General features: G+C 41.6%; 1 protein-coding gene across 7 annotated transcripts in view; it reads left to right on the top strand.

The window, feature by feature from the left end:
• STAT3 (signal transducer and activator of transcription 3) overlaps positions 1-14,445 on the top strand; it is a 63,595-nt gene that overhangs the window by 19,334 nt on the left and 29,816 nt on the right. For all 7 annotated transcript variants that reach the window (XM_032616568.1, XM_032616571.1, XM_032616573.1 and 4 more), the window contains exon 2: positions 14,159-14,308. In XM_032616568.1, coding sequence (XP_032472459.1) covers positions 14,181-14,308 — 128 coding nt within the window. In that variant the 5' untranslated portion in view covers positions 14,159-14,180. The remainder of the gene's footprint in view (positions 1-14,158; positions 14,309-14,445) is intronic.

The following is a 14,445-nucleotide window of genomic DNA, read 5'->3' as shown; positions in this document are numbered from 1 at the left end:
CACACGAGCCTAGTTGCTCCGCGGCATGTGGGATCTTCCCAGCCCAGGGCTCGAACCCGTGTCCCCTGCATTGGCAGGCAGATTCTCAACCACTGCGCCACCAGGGAAGCCCTCTAGATATGTTTTGAAGGTAGAGTCCACAGGATTTGTTAATGGATTGGATGTTGGGGGGAGAGAAACAGAGAGAAGGAGGAAGAGGAGTCAGCTTGTATTAAAGGTTTTTAGTGTGAGCACATGCAAGAGTGGAGGTGTCATTTGCTAAAATGGGGAAGATTGGAGGGGAAGTTGGCTGGGAGTGGGTTTTTTTTTAAATTTATTTATTTATTTTTGGCTGTGTTGGGTTTTCGTTGCTGCACGCGGGCTTTCTCTAGTTGCGGTGAGCGGGGGCTACTGTTTGTTGTGGTGCGCAGGCTTCTCATTGTGGTGGCTTTTCTTGTTGTGGAGCACGGGCTCTAGGATTCAGTAGTTGTGGCTCACGGGCTCAGTAGTTGTGGCTCACAGGCTCCAGAGCACAGGCTCAGTAGTTGTGGCTCACAGCCTTAGTTACTCCTTGGCATGTGGGATCTTCCTGGACCAGGGATCGAACCCGTGTCTCCTGCATTGGCAGGTGGATTCTTAACCACTGCGCCACCAGGGAAGTGCAGGGAGAGGTTTTTAATGAAAGGGTTAGTTTGGGGTACATTAAATTTGGGATGCTTGTTAGACACCCAAGTGGAGATATTGAGTAGGCAGTGAGATAGAGGACTCGAGTTCATGGGAAAGGCTAGGGCTGGAGATGTAAATTTGGGGATTGTCAGATGTTATTTTGAAGGAGTGAGACTGGATGAATCATTTAGAAAATGGGTACATAAAGGAAAGAAGAGATTAACTAGTGAAATAGTTTTAACAGCAAAGCCTTTCCCTTTAAAACTCCAAATTCCTTTCTCACGGAAGTTGGACTCTATCAAGATGGTATTCCATCACTATGTTAGTAAAAATGTTCTGGTCACCAAGTGCCATAGACCAACTGAAATTTAGTAGCATAAAGCAGCAACCATTTTATTGTGCTGACAGATTCTGTGGGCAGGGATTTGGATAGCACGGCAGGGATGGCTTGTCTTTGCTCCACAGCGTCTGAGGCCTCAGCTGGGAAGGCTTGAACGTCTGGGGGCAGTTATCATCCGGAGGCTGCTTCACTCACATATCTGATGCCTGGGCCGGGATGAATCAAAGGCTGATCTCAGCTGGGACTGTACACCAGCTGCCTCCGTGTGACCTCTCTGGCCTTGGGTTTCTCAGAGGATGTTGGTTGGGTTCTGGAAAATGAGCTTTCTGAGAGAATCAGGCCTTTATAGTTGCATATCAATACTTCTGTTGGTTGGAGCAGTTGTGGGTTTAGCTAGATTCAAGGACAGGGAACAAAGACCCCTTCTTCCAACAGGAGTAGTATGGGAGAATTGGAGGCATTCTAATGTGTGTGGCAACCACCAAAAATGCCCTTTGAATTTGAGGTTCTGCCCCCAAACCATAGTTACTTTGAAGGAAGGAGTTCTAACACAGGATCCATGGATATGGATTCTCAGCCCCAGTTATACGGTGCTCCATGCTAAGTGACCAGGATTACCTTAATATCTCTTCCAGGGAAAGTGACCTGGATAAATTCAAGAAAAGTCTCTTCCTTCTCTTCAATAAGTGTTGAACTATATTGTGGGTCTGTGACACTGAGATTTAGAAATTTAAGTTCCCTTTCTCTGCTTTATTTGTCTGTCTTAAAAGAATTTATTTCTAACTTACATAGCATTCTAGATCAATGGATGCTTTTCGACTCTTTTATTTGGGCTTTGACCAAAGATAACAGTACCTACAGGCTTTTTTCCCCAGCAACTTGCCCTCCTCCTCCCTTTGTTGCCTTCAAGCCTGGAAATTTTGACATGATGGTTTGCTTGCTCAACTTAACAGTTGTTTCTCAAAGGCCAAACTGTTTGTAAAAGTTGGTAGCTTGCCTCTGATTCCTGTGAGGGTGAGTTGCTCAGCATTCAAAGTTCGTTAGAAGGATGCTTTGCTTCTCTCTAGAAAAACCTCGAAATTCTAGGTAACCAATCATACAGGGTAGAGCTAATCTTGTTTTCCTAGATGCGGTTGCGTATTGGTGCCATCCTTTTTAGTATTGTAGCCATCGGTGAGTGTTCAGTAGGAACTTTTGCAGTGGAGGTGGTGTTTATATGTGTGAGTAAAGGAAGCTATAAAGGAAGTACTCATTTGGTGTCTTAAATTTGGTATCAGAATGATATATGTGAGGGTCAGATGGTGGAGATGGAATCAAAACAAAAAAAAAGCCTCAGCCACATACCTAAGTACTGTGGGCATTCCGAGTTGAAGCAGTGGTTGGACTATGGGTAGGGTTAGGGAATGCCTCTCCAGCGGAGGCAAGAAAGGGACATATACTGATTCACTTTGTTACAAAGCAGAAACTAACATACCATTGTAAAGCAATTATACTCTAATAAAGATGTAAAAAAAAAAAAGGGACATATAGTGCCACCAAGGGGAAAAACATTTTAGGCAAGAGCATCTTTGAGAAAGGAGCAAAGTCTGTGGGGGTGGAGGCAAGGGCGAGGGGGAGATGAGTTGACTTGACATTTTGAAAGTCATCTTGAGGCTGGAGAGAGGAGCTGGAGGGGCCAAAGTTGGCTGAGGAGTTGGGGAGCCTTAGCCAGGGGTAAAGATTTTGGGTGGGACAGTGTGAAGCTGGTGTATGTTTGTTTGTTTTTTTAATTTTTATTTATATATTTTAAAAAATTTATTTATTTTATTTATTTATTTTTGGTTGTGTTGGGTCTTTGTTGCTATGCGTGGGCTTTCTCTAGTTGCGGTGAGTGGGGGCCACCCTTTGGTGCGGTTCGCGGGCTTCTTATTGCAGTGGCTTCTCTTGTGGAGCATGGGCTCTAGGCATGTGGGCTTCAGTAGTTGTGGCTCGCGGGCTGTAGAGCGCAGGCTCAGCAGCTGTGGCACACGGGCTTAGTTGCTCCATGGCGTGTGGCTTAGTTGCTCCATGGCATGTGGGATCTTCCTGGACCAGGGCTCGAACCTGTGTCCCCTGCATTGGCAGGCAGACTCCTCTAACTACTGTGCCACCAGGGAAGCCCTGGTGTATGTTTTTGAACTGGGAGAGTTGCTGTGGTTTTACTCTTACTGAAAGGTCACTGAAGGGTCATCCTTGAATTTTTCAAACAGCAAAACTGAAAGAGTTGGTCTGCTTCTCAGAATACTTCTTACTGGACGCAGTGTCCTTGCCTGGGAGAATCTTATGCGGTCAGTGTTAGCTGTAATTCATACCAGTGGTTTATTCATTCCATTTTTTTTTTGAGTATCTGTTATGAGCTGGGCATCCTGCTGGATGCTGCGGGAGTGAAGGGAAGACACACTGGTGATCAAAAGCCCAGGCTCTTTCTGTCCTCAGGCTGGCAGGCAGTCTGGCATAGAGGTTACAAGTGCAAGTTACGGAGTCACAGTGCTCAGGTCCAAGTAAGGAGAACATCAGGATCTTTCCCAAAGCAGTGTCTCCCGGAACAGCAAACTCAGGGAAGTTTTAAGCTAAGGGACATGCATATTCATGAAGGGGCTTGGGCAGAGGGGAATTCAGCATAGAATTAGGGCAAAGGTCTACAGAGTCCAAGCTTTAGTTGATTGAAGTCAGGAGGGTCAACGTCATTGTTCTATCCTTCACCTGGATGGGGGCCTTAGTTCCTGCAGAACTCAAAGATATATTGTCATGTATGTCTCTTGAGGAGGAACTAGGACTCTTCTTTATTACTTCGCTGTTCTTTGACTACCTTTTCTTTGTTGTGCACTCCTGTGCTCTCTTAAGATCATTAATTACTGAGACCTGTTCAAGGGCAAGCATTGCAACCAGGCGTAGATCACAAAATGGCTTAGGCCAAAATGGCTTCCCTTATGTTGAGAAAGCCATTCCTGGTTCACCTTCTGCAGGGACCCCCTAACCTATCTGCTTACAGACTTGTCACTTGTCTGCTTAAAACTCTACAGATCTCCCCATTACCCTTGGGCGAGAGTTCCTGTTTCTTTTTATGGCTTACACCAGAGCCTTCTCCAGCCTCATCTCATGCTATAGTTCCCTGATGCAGTCTCCACAGGACTCCGCTTCATTACAACTGCCTGGACCCCATCCTTGGGGATGATTATTCAGTACATGTAGAGTAAGGACCAGCCTCCAGCATCTCAGAGCCCCTCAGGTGATTGTGATGTGCATCCTGGGTGAGACCTGATTCTGCTCTTGTTCCAAGGTTCTCAGTCTGGCCACACCTTAGCATTGTCTGAGGAGCTTTTAAGTATTGAAACCTGGTTCCCACCCTCAGCAGTATTCCCATTTGGCATCTGGTTTGGTTCCCGGGCATCTCTATTTTATTTTTTTAAAAATATCTGCCCTTGGGCTTCCCTGGTGGCGCAGTGATTGAGAGTCCGCCTGCTGATGCAGGGGACACGGGTTCGTGCCCCGGTCCGGGAAGATCCCACGTGCCGCGGAGCGGCTGGGCCCGTGAGCCATGGCCGCTGAGCCTGCGCGTCTGGAGCCTGTGCTCCGCAACGGGAGAGGCCACAGCAGTGAGAGGCCCGTGTACCGCAAAAAAACAAACAAACAAACAAAAACTGCCCTTGTAATTCTGATCTGCAGCCAGGGTCGGGAACCTCTGCATACGGAGGGCAGAATCCAGGAGTAGATGTTGTGGGAAAACAGATCCTGATTCTGGAGTGATTTACCCTTTCAGATCTCCAGGTATTTGAAAAGCCACTCTTCGTAATTTATATTTTTCTCTCCTAACCTCACTTACTGCTCCCCAAGTCTTCCTGGGCAAAACGTTCAAGTGCTTGGACTCCTCACACCCTGATTGCCCCTCCCTGAATGTGTTTGTTTTTTAATGCACCATTTAAATTGCGATACAATTAGAATATCACTAGGTGTGGGCCAGTTACAGCTGGACTAATAGATCCTTTCATTCAAATGCTATATATGTCTGTTCAAATATCATTAGATCACACTGGCTTGGTATTATGGTTGACTCATGTGTTACTTAAAATCAATGAAAACTCCCACTGTAGCATTAAGTTCAGGAATTCTGAAAACGGACTTATTTGGGTTAGGATTCCAGCTTCATGCCTTTACTACCTGTCTGATCTTGGGTGAATCACTTAAAATTCTGTGCCTCATTTTCCTCCTCTGTAAAATGGGTATAAAAGTAGTGTCTATCTCATAGGGTTGTCGTGAAGATGAAGTGAATAAATAAATATGTCAAGTACTTAAAAGTGCCTCGCACACAGTAAGTGCTATATAAATATTAGCAATAACCATTAGTTCTTTGGACTGCTCTTAAACCAAGATTCTTATTTTTCATCTTTTTCATTCATTTGCATATCACTTGGTGTTTTCACCTTTAGTCTTTTTAGGACCTGGAGCTATCCTTAGGTGAACTATGGGTGGAGATATTGGATCAGGGCACCAACCCAACCCTCTCTCCCCTTCACTCACACCAGATCACAGCATTACTAACTCCTCCCTCAGGATGTTACAAAGACCCATTAAAATGCATGTAAGCAGGGAAAGCTGACTTTATCATTTAACAGGACTAATCCGATTAATTAATCTATGTTTCCCAGGGCATTGAGGAAATGGATTTAGTATAAGAAATGCTGACGAAAGGGATGCCATGAGGGGAAGGAACAATACGGCAATGAGGTGTACCCAGCACATATAGGAAGGATGCTGTACATCTGTTATTTTTTTTTAAACGGATATAACAATCCTTCAAAAGAGGGTTACTTCCCCATTTTACTAAAGGAGAAGGCTGTTATGTAGTCAAGTAATATCTCCCAAACAAACAGCTGATAAATGGTAGGGAGGGCTCGCACCCAGGCCCATCCAAGGTCAAGTCTCTTGATACTTGGCTTTACACCACACCGCTTCAGAGGAGCGTGTCTGGTTGGCGGAGGGGACGTGTGGCAAAGTGGGGGGCCACGTGGTGCTCAAATTTGGTTTGTTTTGTGGTCTTTATCTGGAGCTCAGACCTGTTCTCAGGCAACTTCAACCATGAACTTCGCACTCAGTAATTGACAAAGCGCATCTAGTTGTGTTACTTTCAGTTTAGAGAGGGAATTATGTTTGTTATGCTCTTGTTCTTTTAATCTGAAATATTTGTGATCAAATATGCTGCCTAAAAAAAAAAAAAAATATGCTGCCTATCCCAAATGAAGTTTGGAGAATATGTCCGTTTTTGTTTTTGTTTGTCAATTCCATAACACTATTAGATTTGAAATAAGAGGCCTTGACAATTCACAGTTTTCAGAATCTTTTTCTCAGAGGTAGCTGCGTGAGCACTAGATTTCGGGTGGTGCTTTTGGTTTTGTTTTTAACATCCTGATTATCCTTCATGGATCAAGGCACTAGGTTTTCCTTCCTTTTTGCTGTTAGCATTCCTGGTAGTCTCCGCCTCTTACACTTAACTGTAAACCTGATACATTTTACTCTCTGTGTTTCTGGATTTAAATTAGATAACTATACAAAAGTAGTACTAGTGATAAGACTTTACACAGGTCAGGATTTGGAATGGAAAAAATCATGTGCTCAGCACAAGATTCTTGAACTTTTCCAAGAATTAAAGTGAGATAAGAAGAATGAGGGATAGTAGAATTTGGGGGGTTGAATGTGCTCCAGAGTATCATTAAAACTGTTCTTTCGCTTCTCCGAGCTCTGCTCCCCAGTAATTTAGTACTTCTTTCTTTTTTCAATTTTGCCACCTTAGTAGGGAACTATAATTCAAGTTCTCTTATATCTCAATGTCCATTTTTTGCAAAGAAGTGTTTGTTTCTGACTTTAAAGCAAATCCTATTATTTGTAATTGAATATATTTGAATATTACAATGAGGTTAGTTCAGATTGGGCACTCAAGTGTTAATATTTTGTCTTTTTAGGAAATCAAAACTAGATCTCTGCAAAGACTTTTTATTAAAGGCAAACATCTAGTCTTAAACTTTACAAAGGAACTATTTGGATTTGTAAGCAAGGAAATTACATATTTACTATACAAGCGTACTTATTTCAAATTATCTTTTTAAATTTGAAATTCCAAAGTCTTAATGTCTAGGGTAATTATCAGTGGTGAAATAGTTAAGCTATAATATTTAAATGTGGACTCCCTGTCATTCGTTACACCTTTAATCCAACAGTGAAAATGTTATGAAGATTGAGTGTCTTTGTCTAGCGTTAATTGCCTTTTAGTTTCTCCTCATTTTTTTCTCCTCCCTAATTTACTTTAAGGAGTTTGCAGCTACCTCATATTATTTTTGGAATGTGGTATGGCGAGAACAAAAAAATTGGAGCTTATAATTATAAATAAATTCTGTGACCCTTAATGGAATTTTCAGGATTATATTGAAAACACTAATAGAAACCAAACAGTTGTTCTCTGGGCTTTAAACAGAAATCCCATTGTATAGAAATAAGAGTTAAAAGAGAATAGAAAGCTGTAAAAATCCTATGATCCTAACTTCCAGAAAGAAATAAAACATATATATATGACGTACCCTGAGATAGATTAAGAGGAATTATATCAACATGTCCAACATGTCAGTTGTAGTTCTAGACAGTGTGATGATACGATATGGGTGATTTTATCTTTTGCTTTTGTATTTCTCCAAATCTTCCACAGTGAACATTATTACTGTTTTTTTTTTTCCTTAGGCCACACTATGAGGCATGTGGGATCTTAGTTCCCCTGCCAGGGATCGAACCCGTGCCCCCTGCAGTGGAAGCGCAGATTTTTTTTTTTAATTAATTTATTTTATTTTACTTTATTTTTGGCTACATTGGTTCTTCGTTGCAGCTTGCGGGCTTTCTCTAGTTGTAGCGAGTGGGGACAACTCTTTGTTGCAGTGTGCAGGCTTCTCATCGTGGTGGCTTCTCGTTACAGAGCACGGGCTCTAGGCGCGCAGGCTTCAGTAGTTGTGGCACACGGGCTCAGTAGTTGTGGTGCACGGGCTTAGTTGCTCCACAGCATGTGGGATCTTCCCGGACCAGGGCTCAAACCCATGTCCCATGCATTGGTAGGCGGATTCTTAACCACTGCACCACCAGGGAAGTCCCAAAAACGTCTTCTTAAAAGGACTGGTTTCAGTAGAAATTAGTACCGCTTCTATGTTATTTTATACTTTGGTTGCCTTAGTCACTGGACCTTTCCTGACAGCAAAGAGGAGCTTAGTGTAGGCAACAGATAATATACAAGTATGAATAAATATGTTCTATTTTAAACGCAGGTATTTCTAATATAGAGTATGGCTAACACCCGAAGAAAAATCTTGGGACTCATTGCAAGGTAGAACAGAAATTATCTTTAGATTGCTTTCTGTTCTGGATTATTGTATACACCTGGTTTTCATCCCTCTCACTTTCACCCCTGACTCACTCACCCCTGTTGTAAATCCACTGCTGCCTGCATGTGAAGAGCAGGTGTTAATTTTAAAAGATGTTTTATGGAATGATGTAATGAAGCCTTTTGTAAGCCGTCTTGACTTGTGGTTCTCAACACATCCCTTGGTTTCTTTAGATTGAAGTGTATAAATGAGAACTGTGACTTGGACAGACCTTTTTTGTGTAATAAGTTCCCCGTTAGACAGTAGTCATCTGCCTTATGACTTCTTTTTAGTAAGTTACCCCAAGAGGTTGAGAAATTCCTGTTTTGAAAAGTCCAGAAAGTCTTTGGTGACTTGCTGTTTCATTTTTATTGTTCTTTTCTTTTCGGTTGTAGAAAACAGGATCACACTCACCTTTCCTTTACTATCTGTGAACCTTAATCTGAGTAAACGCCTGGAGAGAATTAAGAGAATGTATTGCCCTAAGCCAGCCACTGTATGGAGTGAATTGACTTGTCTCCTCTGTACTCAGAATGGTGCTGGGCACTCATGTTGTTGCGCAAATCGCTCTCTGTGTTCTGGAGTTCAGTGAAAGTGGTTATTAGGTCAGGCTTAGAATTATTCCATAGATAAGAAATACTTCAGTTAGAATTTAGTAGAGTCCTTCAGATTAACTTGTAATTTGAAAAACCAGAATTGAGATTGTTAAAAAAAGTTTTTTTCCAGTAAGACAATTACCACAAAGCCAGTGGGCAATGGTTTTCCTAGACAATTTGGCTTTTGATCTCTTGAGGATCTAGAGTTCTTATGAAGAGCAATTGGTCTGATTGCCCTGTGGTTCCTGTTAGTTAAATATGGTTTGTAGCTAAGCAGCTGGTAAGGAAATCACTGACTGTTTGCCCATGTTCTCCTTGAAAATACTACCTGCCCTTCGGCTTTAATTTAGAATGATTCTTTTTTTAATATAGAATAGCTCTTAAGTATTACCTACAGTGATTAGACTGAGAAGTAGAACATGACATCAGTCATTTTTGGTCCCTTAATTTTATGGAAAATACTGTTAGCTGGTTTCTGGTTTAAGAAATAGCCCGATTATTATACTACTTACTAAAACTAACTAAAACCCAAACAACAAAAACCCTCTTGAGTAATGGACTAGAAACGAATTGGCAAATTTTCCAAAACTTGGAATTTTTTAATGGTATATGAGTTTGAAAATGCAAATATTCGTGCATGACTACATTGTTAATCCATAATTGAGCAGGTATAGTGTGATACTGCTTTATAGTTTTAATTTGGGACTTCAGGGAGCAGACTGTGATGGCTCTACATTCGTATCCAAGGTCAGCAATTAAATAATTAGTCTATTTTTTTATTAGCCTATTTTCCAATTGATTCATAACACGGGGGTTTATTATGAAAAGTAGGTGTCTATTTCTTTAAATCCTTTATTAGAACATGGCTTTGGGGTTACATAATCTAGAGCAGTAGTGTCCAATAAAAATAGAATGCAAGCCACATATGTAAAGTTCCTAATAGCCACATTAAAAGAAGTAAAAAGAGATGGGTGAAATTCATCTTAATAATATATTTTATTTGGGGAATTCCCTGGAGGTCCAATGGTTAGGACTGGGCGCTTTCACTGCCGGTGCCCAGGTTCAATCCCTGGTCAGGGAACTAAGATCCTGCAAGCTGTGTGGCGTGGCCAAAAATATATATATATGATATATATATATTTTTTATATATATATTAGTATGTATATATACACACACATATATAAGTAAAAAATATATATATAAAATTTAATCCAATATATCTAGAATATTAACATTTCAATATTAGCGAGATATTTTACTTTTTTTTTTGTACTAAGTATTCAAAATCTAGTGTATTTCAGTTTGAAACCAGCCACATTTCAAGTGCTCAGTAACCACATATGGCTACTGACTACTGTATTGAATTATGTGGGTCTGGAGTTTCCTACATTTACATGCAGTAGAATCTACATAAATTGGCATATTACGCAGATGTCTATGCAAATCAAGTCCTGAGAAACACAAGACAGATCATGGTGGTTTTAGCCTAGGAGGCAGATTTTTTTTTTTTTTTAATTGGGGTATGGTTGTTTTACAATGTTGTGTTAGTTTCTACTGGACAGCAAAGTGAAGTAGAGTTCCCTGGGCTACACAGCAGGTTCTCATTAGTTACCTGTTTTATACATGTTAGTGTTTATATGTTAATCCTAATCTCCCAATTCATCCCACCCGCCCTTTCCACCCTTGGTGTCCATACGTTTGTTCTCTACATCTTTGTCTCTGTTTCTGCCTTGCAAACTGGTTCGTCTGTACCATTTTTCCAGATTCCACAAATATGCATTAATATATGATATTTGTTTTTCTCTTTCTGACTTACTTCACTCAGTATGACCGTCTCTAGGTCCATCCACGTCTGTACAAATGACCCAATTTCGTTCCTTTTTATGGCTGAGGCAGATTTTTAACTGGGCCCTAATGTGAATATTGTAAGAGAGTTCTAATGGCCTTTGATTTTTTTTAAATTTTATTTTATTGGAGTAGAGTTGACTTACAATGTTGTGTTAGTTTCAGGTGTATAGCAAAGTGATTCAGTTATACATATATTTATTCTTTTTCAGATTCTTTACCCATATAGGTTATTATAGAATACTGAGTAGAGTTCCCTGTGCCATACAGTAGGTCCTTGTTGGTTATCTATTTTATATATAGCAGTGCGTGTATGTTAACCCCAAATTCCTAATTTATCCCTCCCCTCCACGTTTCCCTTTTGGTAACCATAGTTTGTTTTCAAAGTCTGTGTGTGTGTTTCTATTTTGTAAATAAGTTCATTTGTATCATTTTTAAAAATTAGATTACACATATGAGTGATATCATATATTTGTCTTTCTCTGTCTGACTTCACTTAGTATAATCTCTAGGTCCCTCCATGTTGCTGCAAATGACATTATTTCATTCTTTTTTATGGCTGTATAATTCCATTGTATATATATACCACATCTTCTTTACCCATTCCTCTGTCGATGGACATTTAGATTGCTTCCATGTCTTGGCTATAGTAAACAGTGCTGCAGTGAACACTGGGGTGCATGTATCTTTTCGAGTATGGTTTTCTCCAGGTCTATGCCCGGTAGTGGGATTGCTGGATCATATGGTAGTTCTATTTTTAGTTTTTTAAGGGACCTCCATACTGTTCTCCATGGTGGTTGTAGGCCTTTGATTTCCTGTTGAGAGTAAAATTCGACATGGTTACAATGCTTCAGCATGTAGCATGCGCTTCAGTACTGCTTTCATTAGCCAGTGTTTAGCATACATGTACCACTGCCCAGGTAGCATCGCATCGGTCCTGTGGCAGGTTAATCTTGGGGGTGGAGATGGGGGGCTGGGGGTGCGACTGCAAAGGAGTGGTAGCTGAAAATGCTCGGGAGGTGCCTAAGACATTGTTAAAAAAATCCCAAGCACCTAGGAAAGTTAACTTATTCCCCTCTAATGTTGTTGGAAGATTTAGTTTATTTATGGAAACATATTGGCCTGACTGGGGCAAATACCTCATCCTGACATTCTCATCTCTTTGCTTTACTGAACTTTTTCACCAGTGGAACTTAAGCCCTTGGTACTTGAGGAGGGAAATACTTTAGATCTGTGGCATAAGTGTAAAGCATACACTGGTTTAGAAAACTTAGTACAAAAAGAAGAATGTAAAGTATCTCATTAATAGTTTTTGTATGATCGCATGTTAAGATGATAACATTTCGGTTATATTTGGTTAAAGAAAATGTATTATTAAAGTTAATTTTACCTCTTTCTTTTTACTTTTTAAATATGGCACCTAGAAAATTTAAGATTACATATGTGGCTTGTATTAGATTTCTATTGGATGGTGCTTAGTTTTTTTTAAAACTAATATTAATTGATTGATTTTTGGCTGTATCGGGTCTTCGTTGCTGCGCGTGGGCTTTCTCTAGCTGCGGCGAGCAGGGGCTACTATTCGTTGTGGTGAGCGGGCTTCTCGCTGCAGTGGCTTCTCTTGTTGCGGAGCACGGGCTCTAGGCACACAGGCTTCAGTAGTTGTGGCAGGTGGGCTCAGTAGTGTGGCTCTCGGGCTCTAGAGCGCAGGCTCAGTAGTTGTGGCGCACAGGCTTAGTTGCTCCGTGGCATGTGGGATCTTCCCAGACCAGGGCTTGAACCCGTGTCCCCTGCATTGGCAGGCAGATTCTTAACAACTGCACCACCAGGGAAGTCCCTGCCTTAGACTTTTAATTGTTCAATTAAAGACTGTCGTTAGGGGACTGATCCTGCTTTCCTGAATATGTGCTTGAAAGCTTGATCAGTTGATGCCACCTTTGCAGTAGCAAGGGGGTATGCTGTTTCTGACCCCCAAGAAAGAGAAGGAGAACAGCAGCACAGCCCTCTTGAATTCTGTAAGGACCCCAGATTCTGAACAGCTTGGTGATCATTTAACTTGCTGCTCTGAGAACACAAGACCTGTCGGTTTTGTCACCGGTTTGCCCAGTCCTTTTTATGAAAGGACCAGTAATTAGGTGCTTATTCATGCCTTCTCCAAGAAATAAATCAAGCAGTCTAGTAAAGTGTACGTATTTGTATGTAGTCTACCTTTCAGTAAATGTTCTCACTGTCCCAGAGAACCATCTCAATATACTTTTTTTTTTTTTTTTTTTGCGGTACACGGGCCTCTCACTGCTGTGGCCTCTCCCGTCACGGAGCACAGGCTCTGGACGCGCAGGCTCAGCAGCCATGGCTCACGGGCCCAGCCGCTCCGCGGCATGTGGGATCTTCCCGGACCTGGGCACGAACCTGTGTCCCCTGCATCGGCAGGCGGACTCTCAACCACTGTGCCACCAGGGAAGCCCTCAATATACTTTGATCCATGTATGCTTTAGTCTTTGGCTCCTACTCATAGTTATTTTTTACAGCTTCTTAAGACTACTTGGTCTGTATTGCTATTTCCATGACCCCAAGCTATTCAGAAAGAGGACTCAAGGTGGTTAGCTAGCTTGGCTTCTCCTTGAGCGTTTCCCTGGGGTGTTCCTGAACCTGGGGACAACCTGAATGCCTGGTTTTTAGCTTCTCTCTTTCTCATCCCAGACTGAGAAATTTTAGAAACAAAATTACTCTTTGTTTTTGAGTGGGAGAATCTCAGGCAGGTCCTTGCTTATGTGTTTAAACCTGTAGTCTTGGAATTAGCTCTCTGCCCTCCCTGAACACCCATATCCCACATTTTGTTCTTAAAGATCAAACTTAGGTTTACTGTGTTTCTACCTCCCAGTCCACCTAAAAGGAGTGTAGAGTGGAAAGAAAGGAACTCACATCTGTTGAGCATCTGTTGTGTGCTAGACACTGAGCTGGGTGCTCAAGAAATATTATCTCAGTAACCCTGAGGGGTAGGAGTTATGATCTCTGTTTGATAGAGGAGGAAATGGAAATCTGGAAGTTAAGTAATTTCTCAGCTTCACATACCTCTGAGAGATAATGGATTCTAAAACATGACATCATGCCCACATTGTCATCCTGGTTTAGGAGAAAGAAGCTGCGATGTGGTTCCGGAGGTAGAGATTTGAATGTATATGTATTGTTTTGAACTGGGAGAAACATGGAAGATCCTTTACAAAGCACCTTTTATCCCTAATCACAGACCCGATGCCTGTGTTGGATAGATTGTTTCCCCTTACTGGGGCTTGCAGTGACCATATAAACCTTTGGTTTGCAGTGTGACCCCTGATTCCAGCAGAATGGCCCAATGGAATCAGCTACAGCAGCTGGACACACGGTACTTGGAGCAGCTTCATCAGCTGTACAGTGACAGCTTCCCGATGGAGCTACGGCAGTTTCTAGCCCCTTGGATCGAGAGTCAAGATTGGTAAGTCCTTCTTGAGCAACTCCCCAAATTGTTAGGTTTTAGTTTGAGACAAGAGACATGATCTGCTCTAACTTAACTCTTTGCTAACTATTTCATTGAAAAGCTTATGGGTACAGGTGATGGGATAAAAGAGAACA

The sequence above is a fragment of the Phocoena sinus genome, chromosome 20, assembly GCF_008692025.1.
Source record: "Phocoena sinus isolate mPhoSin1 chromosome 20, mPhoSin1.pri, whole genome shotgun sequence".
NCBI lineage: Eukaryota > Metazoa > Chordata > Mammalia > Artiodactyla > Phocoenidae > Phocoena > Phocoena sinus.
This window is presented reverse-complemented; position numbering and strand designations above follow the sequence as displayed.